We start from the raw sequence: 22440 nt of genomic DNA, 5'->3' as shown, positions 1-22440 counted from the left end.
CAATAGGCTGTCAATGGTTTTCTGCAGGTCGTCTACCTTGGTTGTGTAGGTCTTAACAGTGATCGAAATATCCTCCACTTTTTGGTCAATAGAAGCTAACTTATCTATGCCTTCATCTAGACGCTGGTTTGTTATGGACACACCTTTTTTAAGTTCTCGCAAGTCGTCCATAATTGTTTGCAGCATGATTTTGGTAGAGGGGCCTGGATTGATTTCAACTTCCCCGAAGGAAGCTAGTAAGTGTACAAAACAATGGTACACATTTTTAACGCATCTATGAGTGGCCGTGCACACGGCAAGAGTAAAAGGCACACATCGTCACTACTATAGCCAGAATCATGGCGGTAGTCTCTCACCTGTATCAAGAACAAGAACGGATTCTTTTGGCGCATGGTTCCAAAGCTCTCGCCGCGCCCACTGGCCGACTGCCACTCTTGAATTGCTTTTATACTCTCTGATAGTGGTGACGTAGCGGATGGTGGCGCTCGTTGTCGGTCCAAGTGCGTCGTGCAGCTGCGCAGGCCCGGCGTGTCGTCAGTGGAAAAACCTGTCGATGCATTGCTCTGGTGGCCGCGCAATTCCGTCAGCTTCCCCGCAGCTGGATCGCAGTCCGTAGCTGAGGCTGCATCGCTGTAGCTGATGCAAATCAAGGCCTGTATCAAAAACAAGAACGAATTCTTTAGACGCATGGTACCAAAGCTGTCGCCGCGCCCACTATTTGTGTGTTGGTTCGGCATTATTAAAGTGTAGTGCGACTCGAAGCGCTGCGAGTTCTGCTACCATCGACGTGGCCAAGTGAGATGTTTTCAACTTGATAGTTTGGGCTTTTGCTGTAATGATGACACCTGTGGTAGAGTTCTTCGGTAGGGCGAAGCCGTCGGTGTATATTATGTAATCCCGGTACTTCTCATTCAATAGGAGTAAGGCAAGCTGTTTAATAGCCGGCGATGGCATATCTGCTTTTTTCCGGACGGCAGCTATCGTCAGGTTGATCTTTGGTTGAATGAGGCACCAAGCAGGAGCCGAAGTCACAATGGAAGCATAGCGCGGAAAGGACGATACACAAAGACTAGACAGGACAAGCGCTAACTTTTAACACAGCGTTTATTGCGGAAGAGGAGCACATATACGCAACTGATCCTGCTAAGGGAAAGAAGGACATAAAAGCTTGACACGAACGCCACATGCTGTCATGCCATGAATTCAAGCTCTGTTGTTGATAATACCACAGACACCTTGCTGACGCTCAGATCACCTGCAAGTGCAATCTCGGACGCTTCCTTGATTTCTCTCGTCAGGTCTTTGCAGTGCCGGTACAATATGACCGTCTTATCGAACAAGGGATGGCGAGGTGGTTGTGCTACACAGTTTTTCCAATGGGCCGCCAGATGACCGTCTGTGGTAATATTGCCAACTTTATTTCTGTGCTCTTGGAGACGCACATTCAAACATCTGGCCGTTTGGCTAATGTAGTACTTCCACACGAGAATGGAATTTTGTGCACAACCCCGCCTCCTGCAAGGCACGTAGGCATCTCTGTGTTTAAATGTACATTCAGGCTTTCGCGTTCGAGTAAGGCAGCTCTTTTTGCAGACTCTCAACAGCTTTTCTTGGCGCCGCGACAACCACTTTTGCGCCAGAATGTTGCCCTACCTTGCTTAGATTGTGCGACACCTTATGCAGGTAAGGTATCACGGCTACTTTTTCTTTCTTCCTTTTTTCTTCCATTCTCCTTTTCTCTTCAGCTCTCTGCTCGTCATCCATGCGTGACGTAATTTTTTTTCTGCGATACAAACCTTCAGCGACGGAAACAATGATATGTTTGGGATAACCTGCCGCCTCCAAACGCTGTACCAGCTTTTGTACACTTTCTTCGATGGCATGTTCGCATGAATTGCAGAGCGCATTCGACAAGAAGGAAAGAACAATGGTTCTCTTTGCGAGCTTTGACTGAGCAGTGCTGGACGGCAAAGGAGGCTTGTTAGCTCTAGGTTCATGCACCCAGCAAGCATGATCGTGGTTAAAACACCGCCGCAGATCTAAAAACCTAATGATGGCAACTCATCAGTAAACGTAAGCGCTGTAAAGCATGCGATAAAAGAGTCTAAAACTGTTCTTTCCTTCTTGTCGAAGGCGCTCTGTGCAAGTAAAGCTAGTAAACTAGTGCAAGTAAAGCTAGTTTTCACTTCGTGCGTGTAGCTATTTGCAAAATAATCACTGTCACGCCTATTCCGTAGGGCCTCATGATCTAACTGAAAGTGGGGGAGGGGTTATTCGTAGAGAATTTATTTCCGTTGCTGCCTACTTCACTACTCCCAGCAACAGTGCTGTTGCGCTCAAGTTCATAAACGGTATCAGTTTGTGAGGAATACACGTAGCACATTTTAGAGAACGGCTCATAGGCGCTCGTTCCTGCGTCGAGCGTCGCTGCGCTTCGTAACCGCGAACAGCGAAGGAGCCAACGCGGGGCGCTGCGGGGGACGAAAGACGGCGATATCGAAGAGAGAGCGAGGCGGTGAAGCAGAGGAGGAGCGCACAGAGGAAACACGACGGGGAAAGAGCAGTATGGCGAGCGTGAGAAGAAAAGCGTAGTGCGGCTCAAGACGGGCTCTGCGGCAATGCTTGCTACGTAGCGCGTGTCGCATCTATGACGCCACCCATACCATGTATGGAAACAAAGCGCTTCGTGAGCGGAGATCGGTCTGCGGCGGCAGTTGTGAATCGAGACCACGCGTCACCCACACGCTGCCCCTCGCGATCTCCCTAATAGCGAGACAGTCGCGCCACACTTCTCTCCGTTTGCAACGTGCTGCACGGGCTGATTGTCCGCGCCAGCCATTATATCGGTAAATGAAAGCACTTATAGAGCTGCGCCCAAATTTATATTTAGGGAGTATCGTAATCGTCGGGGAATTTTTATGAAGCCTTATGATGTCCCGAACGTAGGCTGCTGGCGCGGATGTGGTTGTTCAGCGTATATTGGCAATGTATCTAAAAAGAATGGGCTCCAACCCACGCTGCGAAGGGGGTTGGCCAGCGAAGCTGTGGTATCGCCTGATTCCGTCGACGAATTTGACGTAGCCTCGAACTGGGTCCGGCCGAGCCTGAGCACGACGCCGTTGTGCCTATTGACGTTGCTGTTCCTTTAGTTGCTCATCGTGCTTGTGCTACTCTTCAGGCGTCCTAACTATGCGTGGCTTGCTTTGAGGAGGAACCGCTGCTTCCAACCTAGCCGGAACAGTACCCCATTATGCATATTGACATTGCTGCCCACGTTGCCCCGGATCGTGTTGACGCTGCTCTTCGCGAGTCCTAACTATGCGTGCCCTTTACATAGCGATTTCATAAGAAATAAAATCAATCGCTAGGCGGGTTCTTTTTTGACATACGATAATGTAGTTACGTATCGCCCTGCTTCGTATGCTACAGTCGCCGCTTCCCGACAAATGCACCTGATGCAACTGCTATCTTTACCGGGAAACGCTTGCGGAAAATGCTGTGCGCGAAGGCGACCTTTCTGGTTTTCTTTATTTTCTTTGTCTCGCCCGGCCGGCGCTGCCGTGGACGTGCGGCAGTTGCTTGAATTTTCGCCCACGGACACAAGTGCGGAAGTACGCAGCTTTGCTGTAAAAATAATCAACTGCATGTCATGCAGGAATATCCTGACGTCACAGACCATGGCAAGCTGGTTCGAAGAGAAGCCTCCGCCGAAAGCAAGACGGTCATGCATCCTGAATGGCCAACTGAAGGTCGTATAGAGTTTCAGGACTACTGTGCCTCGTACCAACCATCCAAACTGGACGACTGCCTCAGTAACATCACATTCACCATCCTACCGCGCCAAAAGGTAACCACTGAGGCTTTTGCCGTGGTTTTGCTTCCAAGCGTGCAAGTATATTGCCAACACGTTTACTTTCATGTGGTATGATGTAATGCGCGAAAAGGTGTGGTGATGTGTTTCCTTAATCCAATTACTGCATGCAAAATTTCTACGGTACTTCCTCACTACTCTGTTCTATTTCCAGTCCGGCTTCTTTGGGTGTCTGATGATCTTGAAGAAGAAAAATCTGCTTCACTTTTTACTTGTGCTCCGCCATTGCTCCGAGAGAAAGCGTCTTCTTTTTCTTGTTTACATACTGCAATTATGACGGGAGCCGGCTCTTTATACACACTCTCGCCGCACTCTTTCCATCTGCCGGTGCATTGTTCTACGCAGCTAGGGAATCTGTTTAGCCGGGAACGTGTAATTTTTTTATTGAAATTATGGGGTTTTACGTGCCAAGACCACTTTCTGAGCATGAGGCACGCCGTAGTGGAGGAGTCCGGAAATTTTGACCACCTGGGGTTTTTTACAGTGCACCTAAATTTAAGTACACGGGTGTTTTCGCATTTCGTCCTCATCGAAATGCGGCCTGCATGACCGGTATTGCATCCCGCGGCCTCGTACTCAGCAGCCCAACACCATAGACACTGAGCAACCACGGCGGGTTAGCCGGCAGCATATATACGATCAGCCCATTTCCTAGCTTAAAACGAGTAACCGCAGTACAAGGACCACATGCAGTACTTCAGAACGCTCGCCCTAAAGACGGGCGAGCAACGCCTTCATTCATTGTATGTAGAGCAAGATATTCAGGAGCGCCAACTACGGATATCGCCAAGGCATTTCCTCTGCAGGTGGTGGTGGTAACAACTTTAGTGCGTCAACAGAAAGGATTTGGTTGACTTTAGTGGGCTTCCAGGGTGCGTGAGGTGGCCATCCGATCAGTTCCTCTAGTGCCACCTGTTATGGTCCTGAGGCCCTGTCTGTCGGCGACTTCCAAAGCCCAGCTGACGGCCTCCAGTTGAACCGCCGGGTTCGAGCTGGGCACCGCATCCTCCCACTATTGCTCGTTAGAGAGATGCCCTTCTCTTTTCGATTTTAGACTGCCGCAGTCGAATAAAATGTGTTTTAAATCTGCCGTTGTGACCCCAGAGCTTACATTCGGGGGTGTAGACTACTGGGTAGGCCTTGGAGTATATATAGGGGCTGGGGAAGGTGTTAGTTTGTAGCTTCCGCCCGGCCGCTTGTTGATGTTTATTAAGGCTTTTGTCCGGCGGCGGGAGCGTCCTTCTGTTGCTTTAGTAATATTATGCTATCTCGTGGTAGGTGGTCAAGATCTCTCTGGCCAACCTCAGGACAGGCTCGCCCACGGCCCGGTTGACGAAACATCAGGCTAAGATGTGGGTCGCCTCGTTCCCAGGATGCGACGCATGGGCCGGAACCCATATGATTCTAATGGGTGTGGCGTTGAATTTTTCCGGTTTTAGGATTTGTTTGGCGGGTTTGTGGACCCTCCATTTTGCAAAGTTTCGAACGGCTGTCTTCGAGTCGCTAAAAATTGTGTTGGCTTCAGTGCTTATAATGGCTGGGGCGATGGCGCTTCCTCCGCCTCGTGTGCCTTTTTGCTCCGCACAGAGGCGGTTGAGATTGGTTTTAGGTCCACGCCCACAACGCCTATCGAAAAGGCATCGTGATCACAGAGCTGCGCAACGTCGGTACAGACTGCCTCCTTATGGTTTGAATATTGCCTGTGGGGCGCTTTGGCTCTCGCCTTCCTCCTTTCTTCGTGGTGTTCGGGATGCATGGTTTTCGGGATTAGATCTATTCTCAGATACTTGTGTATGTCTCTAGGCATTTGCATGGCGCTCGTCCCATGCATTCCTGCCTGATATCTAAGGTCCTTAGAATGTGTCTTCCCGTGGGTGTTTTTGTTAGCCTGTCGTACTGTGCGATTCTGTGCGCCTCGACTAGCTCGGGAAGCGTGTTGTGTATGCCTAGCATTAGCAGCCTTTCTGTTGATGTATACTTAGGGAGATGAGGGGCTGCTTTCTACGATTGTCTTATGAGGCATTCAACCTTGTTCTTTTCCGCTGCCTGCAGTTTGAGATAGGGGAGAGAATATACTGTACGGCTGAGCACGAAAGCCTGCACCAGCCTCCTTAAATCTGTTTTTTTCATTCCCTGGTGTTTGTTAGCTATTCGTCTTATGAGCCTGTTGGTTTGTCCAACGCATGCGACTAGTTTGTTTAGAGTAGTTGTGTTTTTCCCGTTGCTTTGAATGTGCATACCCAGGATTCTTAAGGTCCGTACTTCTGGAAATTTTGCACTCTCATGCATCAACCCTGCTCTACCTCCGCACGGGCATCGTGTCGCCGTGTCTCTGGCTTCGCTGCTTTCCCTCCGCAACAGGCCGTCGCCAGTGCTGCGCCCATCTCCTCAACGCTGCTAACGCTGCTTCAAAGTGCCTTCTGACGGCGAAATCGAAAAACAAGTAGCCATCCCGGGGGGAGGGGCTCAACGGTCAATTTACGCTCGAGCCGCACCGCCTACCAGCCGCACGCGTGTGGTCATGCGAAAAAATTTCATATGTCGCTCCATGGTCACAAATATCGGTTTGCACTGGGTCCGTGCATGCAGCGGCAACCGAAATCTGTGCACTAGTATGTGACACGTACCGTATTTTGAACAACCGCATGCGTGCGGCAGGCGGGCGGTGCAGCGTGCGGCTCGAGCGTAAATTGAGACGAGGACAAGCAGGAAACAAATATTTAGAAAACTGCGTTTCTTTTATATTGGTGTCCGTCACTCGGTTGTTTGATGAGAGGTGCAAACTCAAAACAATGGCTTCCTTTCCATATACCGTCGTGTCTCCAGCCGCTGTGATGCCAGCCAGTTGTCGCGTTATGCTGTATCTGGTTTCAGTCTTTAGCTGGCCCATGTCACATTTGCGGTGTTTCGTTCAGCTGAAAGCCGACTCTCCGTCATGCATAACGCGGTTATATGTTAAGCTCGTTCGATGGTGGGTTAGCGAACAGATACACTGTTTAGTTCTCCGACGATGCTGCGGTATATGGAAAAGGAAACGAAACATTTCTTCTTCCCGCTGTCTGTGAGCTAAGACTTATTTAATGAGTGGGGCACGAACGTTCCTAAGAGCTCCTCCTATGTTCCTAAGAACATAGCTGCGAAACGCAGCGTGGTAGAACTTTTAGTTTCCGCTCATAGCGTTTTCCCTGCTCATGCAGTTTCTTTCCTCGTTGAGGCGCTGTTCCCTGGGACGTTAATCCTCCACATTACTTTTTCAAATAAACATTGTGTCGTAATGTGCGCGCCCAGAATATAGGAAAAGCCTAGATATCTCCGTTGGTTCGTTTGCCACTATTAGCGCGAACAGGACATGGTGTGGAGATATTGAGACGCTCATCTGAATAGTTTGGCGGATTGAAATGTATCCAGTTTTTTCTATACAACGGATTCAAATTCATTTCGCAGTTGTAGAGCACAAACGTTTATCCACGGAAAAGGAGAGAGGGTACCCTCTAAGTTTTCGCCTTGCGGACACGTCCATTTCGTCTGCTGCTAAAGTGCTGATTGTCTGGGCTGGGGTGTAAGCGAGAAAGAAACCGGCACCCACAGCCAGTTTCCTGCCTGCGGGTTCAGCTCCAGCCGATCAGCGTTGGCCGAAATGGCCAGTCCACTAGGTAGATACAGAATGTCCCCAAGGATGATAGTGGCAAGCGGGCGCCAACTTGTCAAGGTCTGCCGCGTGAGTTGAAGCAGACAACAAACATTTATGCACACCGATGCGCCACAAACAGCGAAAGAATGGCCGCAAATCTAGCGATTGGTGGGCATTGACGGAGAGTGTCGCCATCTGTGCAATAAGTGGCGAAACATCACTTCGCAGCATCAAGAAGGGGACACGGTTATGAAATCACTCGGATCTAGGCGCATGCCAGCACACAGCATTTTCCCGTTCTTTGCGGCCTCTGGCAAGCGCTCATAGGTGCTCTCACATGGGAGGATTATGCCAGCGCCACGCTTCGCCTCGCAGGTGGGCATCGTCGGCCGCACGGGTGCCGGCAAGTCTTCGCTAGTGCTGGCCCTGCTGCGCATCATCAGGGCCACCAGAGGTCGCATCCTTGTCGACGGCGTCGACATCGCGTTGCTACCGCTGCGCAGGCTACGCACTGCGATCACCGTCATACCACAGGTACGTTCCCCCCGTAAAGGCCACTGTTGTGTCATACGCGAAAGAAATCATCGTGACGTAGGTGGGCCGCTACACTTCACAAGTACGTCGCTATCCTGGATCTTCACTGCACTCTAAAACAATGTCAACGTGAAAGACATTTCGCACACTACTATGTCTGCTCCGTCGCCCACCTCTACCCACTGACGTTATACTCTCACGCTAAGTAATTCTTCATGACATGAAAATAGATGCAGTTCATGACCCAATCGAACGCTGTAGGTTCTCTGCGGTATCATTTTCAATAAAGGCACGATCGTTAGTACGAATTAACCTTCCCCCTCTTCAGCTCATGTAACTGACCACTGTTGTTTTTTTTCCGAACGTCTTCTTTGTGATCCGGCTTATGCTTATAAGCAGCCTGTAAATATCTGAGCTTTCGGACCAAGGAGTATGAAATTGTTTAGAGACAAAGAAGATGAATTGCGCTGCTTTGAAGACAAAGGACATTTTTTTCGAGCTGTGCGCGTGACACATGTCGCTCAGAAGAATCCCGTTGATCGGTTGTCATATGCGCACTACTGTGCTCTCATTTTCATGGCGTACCATGAAAACAACATTTAGGTGCGTAACAGTTCTGGTTGAAGCAAAACAACAAACGACGTCCATTAATGTTAAAGCAACATTTATACATTTGGACCAGGCAAGGTGTGTGTTCAAGGCAAGAATCTGGAGGCGACGACGGGCATCGTGATGATAAAAAAAGAGAAGCAATGTATTCACTTCATTGGTACATGAATCACTTGATCCCATTCTCTAGCGGTTTTGGTTAACATGGGGGCCAGGACTGCCTTAAGAGGAATCTTTTAGCTCGGGGGCTCCTATCTAAATTCATGATAAAGGAGAAATTGCAACTGCATCCCCCCTACATCAATGCCCTCAACGGGCGCTATAGGTACCTGAATAAATAAATAAATAAATAAATAAATAAAGCGTTCTTCTCGGCAAACACTGCACGAAATTTGATGAGGGGCGTTGCATTCAAAAGAAAAAGTTAGAATCTAATGACTCTTGGTAGCGAATTCTTTATTTAGACCGCTAATATTTTTCTAAATAATATCCGAAATCGCAGACTTTCATAAAACTAAACTGTCACGTTTACAACTCTCTAACTCAGCAATTATTTAGTAAAAGCTAGGCGAAAGAATAATAGCTGCAGCGATGGCGTAGAGGTAGAGCATCCACCTCACGTGCAAGAGGACCATGCTTCAAATCCCGGTGCCACGAAATTTTCCACTGGTGTAAAGACAACATTCGCATGTTGATAAAGTTGCATAAACAGGTGTGCAGTGCGGCCTGATCCCAGTGACCAGAACCGGCAACGCCTTCCCTCACCAGAGCAGGATTGGCCACCCTGGTGCAGCACTTGGCCACAACTTCCTATCTAAATACAACAATAAAACTCCGGCCCTCAGGCCCCAGCACCTGCGGAGCAACTGAACACAGCGGCAGACAGACCTGTGCCGCAGCAGTGTGTGCTAAAAATCTCTGCGTCCGGACCGGCTGCCATTGGAATCTGAACCAGGCAACGCTTAATGCTAGAACGTTATCTAGTTAGGCGAGTCTAGCAGTGCTATTGGAGGAATTATCGGGCAGTAAATGGGATATGATAGGGCTTAGTGAAGTTAGGAGGACAAATCGAGCATATACAGTGCAAAAAAGCGGGCACTTCCTGTGCTACCGGGGCATAGCGGAGAGACGAGAACTACGAGTCGGATTCCTGATTAATAAGAATATAGCTGGTAACATACAGGAATTCTATAGCATTAACGAGAGGGTAGCAGGTCTTGTGAAACTTAAGAGGTACAAAATGAAGGTTGTACAGGTCTACACCCCTACATCCAGACATGATGACCGGGAAGTCGAAAGCTTCTATGAAGACGTGGAATCGGCGATGGGTAAAGTCAAAATAAAGTACACTATACTGATGGGCGATTTTCATGCCAGGGTGGGCAAGAAGCCTGCTGGAGACAAGTCAGTCGGGGGATATGGCATAGGCACTAGGAATAGCCGGGGAGAATTATTAGTAGAGTTTGCAGAACAGAATAACATGCGGATAATGAATACCTTCTTCCACAAGCGGGATAACCAAAAGTGGACGTGGAGGAGCCCGAAGGGCGAGACTAGAAATGAGACTTCCCACTCTGCGCCAACGCTGGCATCATACAAGATGCGCACGTGCTCGGCAAGGCGCGCTGCACCTTGCCGAGGTGTGCCACCGAGGTAAGACTACGTTGGCGAGAATAATAGTAGGGTCCCACCGGTTATTGCGGCTGACGTGTTCATACAGGCTGATCCAGTCATCGACGTCTTCCCCATCTTTGCCCGAGAATACGCCAGGATCACGGGGAGCGGGGAGAGTGATGTAGGTCGTCGAAATGACAGCAGGTGTCGGAGCCGGGGGAGTCCGGTTGTCGTCGACGGGAGCCATGAAGGAAGGTGCGACGTACGGTCCACTGCGAAGCTCCGTAACTAGGTACAGGGAACGTCCACTTCCACCAGATATGTTACGTAGGAAGACGCACACTAAAAGCTATGTACAAGTATATTTACAATAAAATACACTGCGCTTGGCCAAGAGGCAACAGACCGAGCTAGCTTCTCATCGTCGTCGTCGTCGTCTTCGCACTGCTCGCCTTTCCGCGATCGCAAATATTGTTCCGTAGCAATATGATGGTAAGATCTCGAATTAAGGATGGAACGGAAGAAACTGGTACATAAGAAGCCGATCAGTGAGTTAGCGGTAACGGGGAAAAATAGAGGAATTCCAGATCAAGCCAGAGAACAAGTACTCGGCTTTAATTCAGGAATAGGACTTTAGTGTTGAAGCAGTGAACGACAATCTTATGGGCATCATTAAGGAGTGTGCAATAGAAGTCGGTGATAAATTCGATACACAGGATACCAGTAAGCTGTCGCCGGAGACGAATGATCTGATTAAGAAGTGCCAATGTATGACAGCCTCTAACCCTGCAGCTAGAATAGAACTGGCAGAACTTTCTAAGTTAATCAACAAGCGTAAGACAGCGGACATAAGGAAGTATAATATGGATAGAATTGAGCATGCTCTAAAGAATGAGGAAGCCTGAAAGCCGTGAAGAAGAAACTAGGAATAGGCAAGAATCAGATGTGTGAGCTAAGAGTTAAAGACGACAATATCGTGAATAATATGGATAAGATACCTTAAGGGGATGAGCAGTTCTATAGAGATTAATGCAGTACCAGTAGCACCCGCGACGATAATGGAACAGGGGCTTTTGACATCCTAGATGCATTTGACATCCCACAAGCAACGCCAGAAGAAGTAAAGGAAGCCTTGCGAGCTATCTAAACGGGGAAGGCAGCTCGGGAGGATCAGGTAACAGCAGATTTGTTGAAGGATGGTGGGCAGATTATTCTAGAAAACCTGGCCACCTTCTATAAGCAAAGCCTGATGACCTCGAGTATACCGGAATCTTAGAAGAACGCCAACGTAACGTTAATCCATAGAAAAGAGGAAGTCAAAGACTTGGAAAATTATGAAATGATCAGGTTCGTTGCCTACAAAGTATTTACTAAGGTAATCGCAAATGGAATCGGGAACACCTTAGACTTCTGTCAACCAAAGCACAAGGCAGGATTTCGTAAAGGCTACCCAACAATAGACCATATTTACACTATCAATCAGAATTGTGCGGCATATAAGCAACCCTTATATATAGCTTTCATTGATTGCAAGAAAGCGGTTGATTCAGTGGAAACCTCAGCAGTCATGCAGGCATTACGGAATCAGGGTGTAGACGAGCTGTATGTAAAATTACTTAAATATATCTATAGCGGCTCCACAGCCACCGTACTCCTTTATAAATACAGCAACAAAATCCCAATAAATAAGGGCGTCAGGCAGGGATATGCGATTTCTCCCATGCTATTCACAGCGTTTTCACAGGAGGTATTCAGAGACCTGGATTGGGAGGAATTGGAAATAAGAGTTAATGGAGAATACCTAAGTAAATTGTGATTCGCTGATGATATTGCCTTGCTTAGTCTCTCAGGGAACCAATTACAATGCATGCTCTCTGACCTAGAGAGGCAAAGCCAAAGGGTGGGTCTAAAAGTTAATCTGCAGAAAACTAAAGTAATGTTTAACAGTCTCGGAAAAGTACAGCAGTTTACGATAGCTAGTGAAGGCCTTGAAGTGGTAAGGAAATACATCTACTTAGGACACGTAGTGACTGTGGATCCGGTTCATGAGGCTTAAATAATCAGAAGAATAAGAATGGGTTCGGGTGTGTTTGGCAGGCATTCTCAGATCATGAACAGCATGTTGCCATTATCCTTCAAGAGAAAAGTTTATAACAGCTTTGTCTTACCAGTACTCACGTACGGGGCAGAAACCTGGAGGCTTACGAAAAGGGTTTTACTTAAATTGAGGACGACGCAACGAGCTATGGAACGAAGTATGATAGGTGTAGCGCTGAAGAATAAGAAAACAGCAGATTGGGTGAGGGAACAAACCCGAGTTAATGATATCTTAGTTGAAATCAAGTAAAAGAAATGGGCATGGGCAGGGCATTTAATGAGGAGGGAAGGTAACCGATGGTCACTAAGGGTTACGGACTGGATTCCAAAAGACGGTAAGCGTAGCAGGGGGCGGGAGAAAGTTAGGTGGGCGGACGAGATTAAGACGTTTGCAGGGGCAACATGGCCACAATTAGCACATGACCGGGGTAGTTGGAGAAGTATGGGAGAGGCCTTCGCCCTGCAGTGGGCAAAGCCAGGCTGATGGTTATGATGATGATGATGATGAACTCAGCAATGAAGTATGACATAATTTTGTCAATATATGTAATACTACATCTCAAGCGGACAAAATTGATACATTAAATATGGCTGTCAATAATATTTCAGTATACTTTTGCGAAACTCTTGCAAACAATGTAGCAAATTTGCATAGTATGTAAATTTATACATCAAATTTGTCCGCTTTGGATGCTCTGACGAATGTAGTTCACACAACTGCGATATCAGATCGTAGTGCAAAGCTGCGAGTTTTCAAACTTCGTGCTTTCATTTTTTCAAACATTCGAATTCCTCAAAGCTCCATTAAAAAAATTCTGTCCTGAAATAAAATTCCGCTTCCAGAAGTCACTGGAATTTAACATCCTCTTTCAAATTTATCTCTCAAAATAAACAAAATTCAATCAATTTGACGCAGTGGTTATCTCAGAAAATCCTTTCTGCATTTTACATGTATTTGAATAGGCGGCGTCCGAGTTGTGCCCCATCTATACCTTCCTCTTTCGTAACCTCTCGCGTACAGCTAATACAACCGGTGAAGGGGTCCCCATTGTACAGGCAAGCAGAGAGTTCTCCACCGAAATTGTCGTATACCCCTCGTGGTTTTTAGGCAGTCGGAGCCCGCTGTAGGGGCGCCCATGGAGGCGGCAGTGCCTGAGTGATCATAGTAGTCTTTTGCCCTCTTGTCAAGTTGTGATGTCAATGGCCGCCTCCCCTTCGGGGCTTGCTCGTTGCCTGTGTCAGCTCAGGATGTACCAGAGGCCAAAGGTATGACGTTACCTCGTAGAGGACGGCAATTACCTCGACAAGGAAAAGCATGCCAGAACGGTTCCAAGACTTGAGAATCCTAATTCCAGGCCGATCAAACAATGTCTTCTCTTGCATATGAATTGGCATAGGTGAATATCAGTCAACTGCCATCGTAACGTATTTTTTTTCCTTCATCTTTGATGAAGATAAGCGTGTTCGCTTTAATCACACATGCGAAGTTGTTTTGGAGCGTCCTTAGCGCCTCGTCAATCGTACGCTGCCTGAAACGCTGTCGCAGGATCCATGCCTGGTGGACGGCACGCTGCGCGCCAACCTGGACCCTCGCGAGTGCCACTCGGACGAGGAACTGCATCGAGTGCTGCGGCAGGCGCACCTCGCGTCGTACGTGAAGCGGCAACCCGACGGGCTCCGGCTGCGCACCGGAACGGGTGGTGAGCGCCTGAGGTACGCCTCATGGCCTGCTGCAAACAACTTTCACCGGAACGCCTACTTCATTATTTTGGAATTAGTTCATTGCGGAAAATTACAAGCAGGGCATCGCAACTATATTTACTAGGCACACTAGTTATCAGTAATCTTTCAGCTGCCATATGCAAACGTTTTGCACCAATATCTTGTCTGTAGACATGTTTCCAAGGTCACGGTACAAGTTTTTCACATCTTACTGTGCCATTGCATCAAGTCAGGTGTTCGTATCCAGTGGCAGTGAGCGGCGAGAGAAGCGGTGGGCAATCGTTCGCGAGCACAGCATCGAAAACGTGCCGCAATTCTCGCGCGATAGCCCCGTCATAGCACGGGCCAGCATAGCTCGGCTATTCACTAAGGCCGTATTCCCACAGCCGTCAAAGACCCCGTCAGCGTTTCTTCGCAGACCTCCTCAAGAACAACGCGCCGCTCTTTTTCCCAGTTCAAAAAGGTCGCGGCGTACATTAATTGCCTCTTCTTTTTCTTTGCGCACATAATTGTTGTTATTCGCGGTAATCTAAGCGAACGAAGTGATGTCTCCAACGCCCGCATCCTTTATTCTTACACAAATATCGGTAAATTCTTCGGTGCCACCAGCATTGCTTGTGCCTCGCGTTTATAGCCTTACCGTGGTCTTCGAACAATCAGCTGAAATTCTTCTTTTACAAAGACTGCTGTTGCTTTTGAAAGGGGCGAGCCAACGGCCGCATTTGTGCAGCGTGGGCCAGCGGCAGCTGGTGTGCTTGGCGCGCGCTCTCCTGCGGAGACCCAAGATATTGGTGCTGGATGAGGCCACCTCGCAGATGGACAGCGACACGGACAGCCTGATCCAAGCCACACTCCGGGATAGCTTTGCTGCCAGCACCGTGCTCACGGTGGCACACAGAATACACACAGTTCTCGACTACGACAAGTACGTGTCACGAGCTGGTCACTTAGACCTAAATATAAGGAGCATGCAGGAAGCTTATGGTGCGGCTTTGGCGGCGTGCTGTGGAAATGTCTCCCGTGCTACTTGTAACAGACGATAGCAAGCAATTGGTGTAGACAAAGCTCCTCTTGCGAACATTTGCACAAACTGTACAACTAAAGGCCGCGTTTGCGTGCTAACAAGATGGTGGATTATTATTACTCTCGTGGCTCAACAAGGTGGAAAAGAGCGAGATTGTTGCTACCGTGTTTTATTTTCAGCGATAACCTTTCTCGAGGATGTACAGTATGTTGAAACGCCATAGCTTATTTAAAATAATTCGGTGCCGGTGTCGAACTAACGATTTGCACTTAACAATCTGAATAGCCGACTCAATACGGAGAAATTGAAGGAACAGCCAAGGGGCTGAAAAGAAAGGAAAGGCTTCCCCCTTGCCCCCTCGGTTGTTTCTTGCGCTTCCTCCGGACTGCATCTACTCCGTCGTGCTACACCAGCTGGCACAACCTTGAACGCTAATTCCACGAGCTTCGGTTTTCTATATTACAAACTTTACAGTTAGGGTTTAGGTAAATTACGTTATTATGACAGAAAACAAGCATTTTCATGTGTATTTGTATATCTACATGTTCAATATACAAAATTTAAGGGCTGCCACATTCATAACAGCCCTTGTTCAGTAGTTATGCCCATGTTTACGTCATCGCTATGCAGTGTGCATCTCCGGAACCATTGTGAAACACGCTTGCCTTGCTGGTCCATTTCAGTGCTGCGCCGATTTGCGTTAAAGATGAAATAGCGTCGCACTCATCAAAATTATGCGTTTATACAATTATAGTCTATGCCAGCATTGTTGCGCCTGAAAATCATATCACATAAAAGCCTGATCACGAGCATTTAATGTCAGCTTTTAAAACACCTTAGGGTGCGAAGGGAACATTACAGCACCCAACCCGATATACTTGCCTCAATTTTTCTTCGTTATAGACAGTTTCAGTTCTTAAATTTCCTGCGCTGTCCACGCGGTGTACCCATATGTTTCGAATGCAACAGTAAAGACCGAACACGAGAGATTGTATAGCATAGATTCGAAGCTGCGTGGCAGCACGCGATTTGATGCCGGACTGGCCGTTCGTTGCGCTGACACGGTGTGCCGTCGCACCCTTTTCAGGTGCTGCATGGTGTTGCGTACTCCAGGGTAGCGTATCTTACTGCTGCAGAGAAGTAGCGGTGCCTGCCTATCGAAGGTCGACCGACGTTACTTATTGGGTAGCGTGGCGTTGTGGGCGGACTGCAGGCATCCGGTAGACCATGGCGACCAAGCAAGCGCGAGACGATTTCTAGTGCGAAACTTGCACTGTTTATTCAAAGGTAGATGAAAGAAAATAAGAAGAGCATGAAGTGAGTAAAAGTACATTTCGGAGCCCCTTAAATAGGCTCTATACAATCATGGGCGCGATCTTGCTTCCGTCGATGTCACGCGACCGGCACAGAAAGAGGGCCCCTCCTCCTCTGGTTATACCGAGCCTGCTGAAAGGAAGAAGTCGTCCCGCCTCCCGGAATCGTAGACGCCTGTCCACCTCTTCTGCACTTTCCGGTTTCGTGGAAGTTCTCTTCTAGGTCCAATTTGAGGAAAGGGCCTTTCTAAACTGGCACACACACACACAAAAGAGGCCTGTACAGTGCGGGGCTTCCGGCAGACAGGTAGACACTCGAAATGGTCATGATGAATTAGGTAGGCACGCTTCATTTCGACGAGGCCTGGTAGAAGAAGGTCGGGTGAGAGAAAGTTCTTTGTGCACGAGGTGCGGGACGCCAACCATCGCAGGAGAAGTCACGCCTCATTTCGACGAAGATGGTAGGATAAAATTCCTTTCGCCATGTGGTGTCAGACGCCAACCCTAACAATGGTCACAACAAGCCACCGCTAAAAAAAATTAAAAAGACACGACGCGTTGCCTCATAGTATTGTTACGATGGGGTGCGTTTATTTAAAGGGGTTATGACAACAAAGAGTAGACGGTCCAGTTTTGTTATACACACCGTAATCCAACTTTTGTAGTTTGATTAGCGCGGGAATGGGCCGAGAAGATTTACTCCATTAATTTCAATATGATATGGTGGTGAGGCCCCAGGGTGGAGTCCTACCAGAGAAGTAATAGGGCGCTTGAATCTGTCAGAACTGGCCACATACTTTCCTATATGCCGTCGCATACTAGGCCAGTAGAATAGGCCCTGAATGTCGGGCTATATTACACTGAAACCCACATACATAGCGATCGCGTCATCGTGAGGACCGCGTGTGTTCTCAATTTTTTAGGCACCGCTAAGAGTAGGCGGGCACCATCAGCCGCGTAATTCTTTTTATAGAGCAGGTCATCTCAGATAACAACGCAGTAGTAACTGTCGGCAGAGTAGCTGGTGCAAAGACAGATACTGTGGTCGTTACACTGCTCTTCCCGGAAGGAGGCCACGTCGGAAAAAAAGAATGTCGTCGATAGTGGCCAGAAACTCATCGCAATTGTCGGCCTTATGGGCCCTTGTTCGTAGAGCGAGCGTCGAAATACATGCGGTGTCCGCATGTTCACCTTTGTAACCGACTGCAAAGTCAAATTCTTGTGAACGTAGCACCCTTCGAGCACAGCGACCGGGCGTTTCGCGGACACCGACCAACCAACATTGAGAAGGGCTATCAGTAACGATCGTAATGCGGCGCCAGTAGACATATGGGCGGAACTTATAGACAGCAACAAAAAATTCACCGAAGATTACGATACTCCCAAATGTGAAATTTGAGTGCACCTCCATAGGTGATTTTATTCCGCGATATATTGGCTGGCGCGGACAATCTGTCTCGTGCGGCACATTGCAAACCGAGCGAAGTGTGGCGTAACTGCCTCGATGATCAGGAGATCGCGAGGGGCAGCGCGTGGGTAAACCTTGGGCGCGATTCACAGCAACCGCCGCACACAGACCTTAACTCACGCAGCGCTTTGTTTCCGTGTATGTTATCGATGTACACGCTCACCGCACTGCTTATCGATGGCGTCATCGGTGAACATACGACGGCGCGCTGCTGGCGCCATCACGTAGCACTGGTCGCCGCAGAGCCTGGGTTGCGCAACAGTACGCCTTTCGTCTCACGCTTTCGCTATACCCCCCTCCTCCGCTACACGCCATAAGGCTGTTTCACATGGCGTGATTTTCAGTCAGCGACACATCGAATTCCGCTGCTCAGCGACCGCCGCGACGTCGTGGGCTCTCCACAACTGATTTCCAACAAGGTGGTCACGCCGTCGCTGAGTCGCAGCGATGTGGGATGGGCAATGTGTGACGAAACAAAGCGCCGTCGAAATAGGCGTTTTCCTGTTTTACCGCGCTTTGGTAGCTCTGTGGAGCAATGTCGCGCGCCAGTTTTAGCTACGTTTTAATCGGGTGTGCCCATCAGCGCCTTCGGCTTTGGAGCTCAACAATTTTTTTTTCTTCTGCTTACACAATTCGTTTAAAATTTCGTTTGTAAACACAAACCAGGTCGGTAGAAGAACGCCACTTCAACTTAAGGCACGTGCATACTCGATTGCCATCATCGTCAACCACTACATAGCTACAAATTGCGCCAGTCGCCTATACATGCAGACTCAATAGTGGCTTGTTCTTCTGCAAAAGCAAATACTCATCCAGATAGTTGTGGCTTCCAAAGTAACAACGATGCTAGAGTGTACTAAACGTAACCACCCCACTGACGCCACACAAGCCACACGCTCATACTTCTGGTGTTGTGCAGCGTCTCACTCAACGCATCTGCAAGCTGTCGTAAGGTCTCAATGCTTTTAAACGTTAAAAAATGGTGTACTTATTCTATTAACGAATATTATTAGGAAAATTTGACTATTTGACTAGCTTCCATGTTGTTTTTATTTAACGATGTAACGACGCCATCGAGTGTTGTCAAAAGATGCTATGTATTCCTTGCTTCCACTGGCTCAACGCCCACCTTATTTCTCTTGTCTTTGTTTTATCTGGTGACGTCGAACTAAACCCAGGCCCGAACGGAAACGATGCTCCGCCGTCTTTGGAAGCAATTTACCAAGCCATATCTCGTAATGAATCCGCTCAGAGCACCGTACTTGCCGAGCTTGCCTTGATCCGGTCGGCTCAAACGAACATTGAAGACTGTGCATCGTCTTTGAGCGCGCTTCGAAATACTCGAAAAAACTATCGAAAGAAACCCAGAAAAAGTAGCTGCATCCGAAACAAACACCGACTTGGCCCAGATCGCTTCAGACGTTAAAGCACTTACAAATAAGTGCGATGACGCTGAAAATCGCTTGTGATGCACAAACCTATGGTTCCTCAGACTTCAGGACGAACTCGGCGAAAGCTGGGACCAGTCTGAGACCCACATTACTTCCTTCTGTTCCAAACACCTAGGTATATTACAATTGGTAGCCAAGATATTGAACGTGCACACCGAGTAGATCGTTTCCAGTCAGGTAAAAACCGCCCAATCATAGTTAAGCTTGCACACTTTAAAGATAAATCAAGAATTCTTGTTGCAGGACAGAAACTTAAAGAAACCCCATTCTCTGTTCGTGAGGATTACTCCGCTAAAGTTCGGCTAGCCCGAAAAAAAGCTTTCTTCTTATGGCCAACAAACCAACGCCTGAGAAGTTGGTTATCCGCTTTGATAAGTTATTTATCGGCAGAAAACTTTTCACTTACAACGCCGAAACAGGTTCCGTTGTAGAACTTCATTCACAGCGGTTAACGCTAGTGCCGTGCGACACTTCCCTGCCGCAGGTCCAGCTGTCAGAATGCTTGCGCACAGCTAAACCTAACATAATTCCTGTCCTACTGACAAATATAAGGAGCTACCTGCCAAAAAAAAGAAATAGTTGAGGCCGTCCTCGAAGACCATACAACTGACATCGCCTTATTTACTGAATCTTGGCTAACAGCTGATATTAACGATTCAGAATTGCTCCACAGCAACCGGTCCTTCCATATCTACAGGCGAGATCGAGTAGATTGCCGGGGAGGCGGCATTCTTGCTCTTCTGAATTAAACTTCATCCACTTTACTCGAGACAGCCACAGCGAAATAATGCGCCTGAACATTTGCCTACCCTCTTGTACCAATATATTAACTGTATGTTATCGAGAAAGAAGCGCCTCTTCCGTAATGCCATGAACTCCGGATAGCCTGTGAAATGGGAAAAATACTTCGGCATCCTTCGCGAATACACTAGATTATTGCGGTCATCCAAAAGAAAATTCTAGAGTCACGATCTTCTAGAAATATTGCGTGTTAACCCCAAGAAATTTTGGAATTTGCTACAGCCCATTAAGAACAGCTCCTATAATATATCCTTAAAAAGACAAGACGGCACAGACGTTCTGCTCTGCGAGCGATCAGACGCGATGAACTCCTACTTCACCTCAGTTTTCACCCACGAGCCAGCGGATAAGAGCATTACATTACCGAGCCTAAATTTTTTCCATTGCCACCCGTAACCATCACATGCGAGGGAATTTCAAAGCTCATCAACAACCTCAAGCCGTCCACTTCACCCGGACCTGATAACATTCCTGCTAAAATACTTTAAGGCACGAAACATCTCACAAGTCAAATCCTGCAACTCATCTTCGCCCAGTCCCTCAATACCAGACAAATTCCCCATGACTGGAAATCAAGCAAGGTTGTGCCAATTTTTAAGGACCGTGCTGACCCCTCTGATTATCGTCCCATTTCATTGACATGCACCTCATGCAAGCTCTTCGAACGTATACTCTACTCCCATATTGCAAATCACCTCGATCACAATTCTTTCTTCTTTCCCAAACAGCATGGTTTTAGGGCAGGCTTCTCGTGCAAAACCCAACTTTTCGAATTTACAACCAATCTTCACCTTAATTTAGATTCTTCATTCCAAACAGACGTCATCTACTTAGATTTTCCAAAGCATTTGATCGCGTTCCTCACCAACGTCTATTGTGTAAACTTGCATGCTTATCACTCGACCCTCTTATCTTATCCTGGATTCGCTGCTTTTTAACTAACCGCTCACAGTTCACCGTCATCACCAGTCATGCGTCTAAAACTACTGACGTTGTCTCTGGAGTTCCCCAGGGTTCCGTTCTTGCTCCGCTTCTCTTCCTAATTTTCATCAACGACCTGCCATCTGGGATTTCGTCATCCATCCGTCTTTTTGCGGACGATTGCGTCATTCATCGCCGCATCTCCAATAATACCGACCAGGAATCATTACAAGATGGTCTAAACAAAATCCAGAAATGATGTTCTGACTGGCTTATGCAGCTTAATATTTCAAAATTTAAATGCATGCACATCTCACGTAAACGTTCCACTACCCTTTTCCCGTACTCGCTGAACTCCACGGCGTTATCAGTAACAAACTCGTACAGGTACCTAGGAGTGGGAATAACTAACAAGCTAACTAGGGTGGACCATATTACATAACTTTGTGCTAACACTTCCAGAACATTTGGTTTCATCCGAAGATCTCTGGCTATGTCCCCTCCATCCATCAGGCAACTAGCATACGAAACATACGTGCGCTCTAAAATGGAGCATGCCTCAGCCATATGGAACCCTCACCTGGTTTACTTCATTCAGTCGCTCGAAGCCATTCAGAAACGAGCAGCCCGCTTCATAACTTCCCAGTACTCACCTTGGCACAGCGTTACTGACATGAAATTGTCTCTCGGACTCGAACCCTTAGCACTCCGCCGGAAACTTGCATTGCTCTGTCTTTTTCATAAATTATACTTTAACTTTCCTGCACTGCGCGAGAATTTATTACACGCTCCCGTACGCTCATCTCACCCTTTGTTTAACTCCCTTAGCATACAGCGTTTGCATGATTCTTCCAACGCCTTCAACAAATCCTTCCTCCCCATCGCCATAAAAGAATGGAACAATTTTCCCGAAGCCGTGGTTTTAGAGTCAAATCCCTCGAAATTTATAGTTACTATCAGACCATTTCAACCCGAAATAGCCACTTTTCCTCACGCTTCCTCTCCCAGCAATCCGACTTGCTTGTGTCATCACCTATTTTTTTCCTTCTCTTCTTTTTGCTACTTAGGTTTAGCGTGTTTTACATTTACGTGTACATTTTTCTTTTAATTTATTGCTACTCAGTTTGAGATATTGTCATTGTTCTGTTTATACCTGGTGTTTTCTACAGTTTATTATTTATTTTACTGTTGCCTTTGTTTGCATTTTTTTAGCTGATGTATGGCACTTTCCCATCGCTGTCTCCCCCCCCCCCTTATGTAATGTCCCCGAAGGGACCCTTAAGGGAATAATAACTGATGATGATGATGATGATGTACGCATGGATACTTCGTGAGCAGGAGGCAACCTTGCACATCGCTGTGACGGAGATCGCACTGGCACATA

General features: G+C 47.7%; 1 protein-coding gene across 7 annotated transcripts in view; it reads left to right on the top strand.

Annotated features, from left to right (window-relative positions):
• Window positions 1-22440, top strand: part of LOC135902261 (uncharacterized) — a 761927-nt gene that overhangs the window by 696499 nt on the left and 42988 nt on the right. For all 7 annotated transcript variants that reach the window (XM_070541346.1, XM_070541345.1, XM_070541343.1 and 4 more), the window contains 4 exons: window positions 3656-3847; window positions 7878-8036; window positions 13903-14069; window positions 14809-15003. In XM_070541346.1, coding sequence (XP_070397447.1) covers window positions 3656-3847; window positions 7878-8036; window positions 13903-14069; window positions 14809-15003 — 713 coding nt within the window. The remainder of the gene's footprint in view (window positions 1-3655; window positions 3848-7877; window positions 8037-13902; window positions 14070-14808; window positions 15004-22440) is intronic.

The sequence above is a fragment of the Dermacentor albipictus genome, chromosome 6, assembly GCF_038994185.2.
Source record: "Dermacentor albipictus isolate Rhodes 1998 colony chromosome 6, USDA_Dalb.pri_finalv2, whole genome shotgun sequence".
Lineage (NCBI taxonomy): Eukaryota > Metazoa > Arthropoda > Arachnida > Ixodida > Ixodidae > Dermacentor > Dermacentor albipictus.
The sequence above is the reverse complement of the archived record's forward strand: the minus strand, read 5'-3'. Positions and strand labels throughout refer to the sequence as shown.